General features: G+C 42.3%; 1 protein-coding gene across 1 annotated transcript in view; it reads right to left on the minus strand.

Annotated features, from left to right (window-relative positions):
- thsd7aa (thrombospondin, type I, domain containing 7Aa) overlaps positions 1-2,500 on the minus strand; it is a 158,078-nt gene that overhangs the window by 39,777 nt on the left and 115,801 nt on the right. Inside the window, exons 17-18 of the mRNA XM_063186152.1 lie at positions 1,532-1,537; positions 914-1,047 (exon numbers count right to left, since the gene is read on the minus strand). Of these exons, the coding sequence (XP_063042222.1) occupies positions 914-1,047; positions 1,532-1,537 (140 nt within the window). The remainder of the gene's footprint in view (positions 1-913; positions 1,048-1,531; positions 1,538-2,500) is intronic.

Genomic DNA, 2,500 nt, shown 5'->3' on the forward strand with positions numbered 1-2,500 from the left:
CTCGCATAAATGGATAAAGATGGATTCTAAAAGTCCCTTCCCGATTCAACTGATTAAAATGGTTGAATAAAAAGATCACCAGCAGGCGCTGTGCGGCTGAATTGATTACTATGAAAGGATTAGAAAGAACACTCTGATGAACTGTAAATGGATAAAGTCCACCGCACACCGGCTCTAACACAGTTCAGAGCGCTGCTCTGCCATCGTTCGGGTCCATTCTTTTCAATGCAACCACGCAAACCAACACCAAAATCTGGCTGTTTCGAATCTCAATAAAATCCATTGTTGAATCCTCCTACTGTATAATGTGTTGCCAGTGTAATCAAGTTTTGGATTCAGAAGTGCTCTGAAATGCTGTTAGAGCTGATGAAAAAGGAAGAAGGTGCACTCAACGGCTCAAAGGCTAATTGTGTTGCAACCTGAAGGCATTTCCTGATGAGAGACTCACAAATATTTCTTCCAAATATAGCCTCAGACTTGATGGCTATTTTCGCTTTCACTGCATATAAGCTTTTTTCTTTTTTTTGGTCTTTAAAGCAGAATTCATCTATAGCCATCATGTACTGTTATCACAGATAATGTATTGTCATTTTCAGAAAATTGAGTAATTTTCATTATTTCGTTTAATTAAAAACAATTGTGTGTTGAACTGCAATTTTGGAAAGTATTGTGTGGGAAAGTAAACCCTTGTCATGTCAACTCAGCATTTTGGACAAATGTAATATCCACAGCTAACAACCTTTATTGGGCCTTAAATCAATCAGTCAATCAATCAATCAATCAATCAATCAATCAATCAATCAATCAATCAATCAATCAATCAATCAATCAATCAATCAATCAATCAAACAAACAAACAAACATGCATAAATACAGTAAATTAAGAAATTTAAGAGTGTGACAGGCTTCCTACCGGACTTTGCGCGTCTGCACGCCCTCTCCACAGTTTTCCTTCAGGTCCACGCTGCTGACCTTCCAGACGCTCCAGGGCTCAGCCACCCACACATACTGCCCACAGTCACTCAGACAGGGCACCACCTCATACACCTGCAAAAACATATACATACATGTTATACACATCATCATCATCATCATCATACATAAATCATTCTACACATGTTACACAAGTGGTATCCAAATTTGGACTTGGGACCCCTAGAGGCAACAGTGTTCGTGCAGGAGTTGAAGAATGAAGGGACTGTTTGAAGAAAACCTTGAATACATGCTTTCATAACATGACATCATTCTATAAAGCAATATTAAGGGACAAACATTTTTTTTAGTTTTTGGAATACGGTGGTGGGGGTCGCACAAATATACAAGATTTAAATGTGAATTTTCTCATCCACTCAGGTCACATTTTCAAAAGACTTTAAGCAGAAGTTAAAAAAAGTCAAGTTGGTTGTTCGCAACTAAACTCTTTCGATGATCTTTGACACTGACTTTCAATAATAAGGTCCACAGCACACGAATCCCAACATAATCACAAATAATTTAATAGTATTATCACAGTCGGAAAGAAATGTCTTACCTGAGCCTGGTATTGGAGCAATGACCCGGAGAAGGATAGAGTGAAAGCGGGAGAAGAGAGAGGGGAAAAGTTGTCAGTGAAAGTATTAATGACATTAATCATCATACACACACACAGACACACGCACACACGCAGGAACACACACACGCAGGAACACACACACACACACAAACACACACACACACACACACACACACACACACACACACACACACACACACACACACACACACACACACACACACACGCACGCACATGCACACACACACACACACACACACACACACACACACATACACACACACGGGCGCACGCACACACGCAGCAGAGAACGCAGCAGTCATTACATCCTGGTGGGACTCCTGCTAATCTTTAAAGGAAGCAGCTTATCTCAACTTGTGGCTAGTGTAAGGCCTTGGCTTTGTGCATTATTAAACATGTAGAGCACACACACACACACACACACACACACACACACACACACACACACACACACACACACACACACACACACACACACACTCACACACACACACTCGTACACACACTCACACTCTCTCTCACACACACATGCATGCACGCACGCACGCACGCACACGCACACACACACACACACACACACACACACACACACACACACACACACACTTGTACACACACTCACAGTCTCTCTCACACACACATGCACGCACACACGCACACATACACACACGCACACACATACGCACACACACACACAGCACATGAAACTCAGAAACATGGAGATCATTTCTCTTATCCTTTAATGTAATATTCAGAAGGATCCCAGGGACTTAATTAAACATTCACACACAACTGGGACCTCAATCTGGCCCTCAACATGAACAAGACACACCACATAGTATGTGTGTGCGTGTGTGCGTGCGTGCGTGCGTGCGTGCATGCGTGCGTGTGTGTGCATTTGCGGGGAAGCCGATAGAGAGGGACAAA

The sequence above is a fragment of the Engraulis encrasicolus genome, chromosome 20, assembly GCF_034702125.1.
Source record: "Engraulis encrasicolus isolate BLACKSEA-1 chromosome 20, IST_EnEncr_1.0, whole genome shotgun sequence".
NCBI classification, from domain to species: domain Eukaryota; kingdom Metazoa; phylum Chordata; class Actinopteri; order Clupeiformes; family Engraulidae; genus Engraulis; species Engraulis encrasicolus.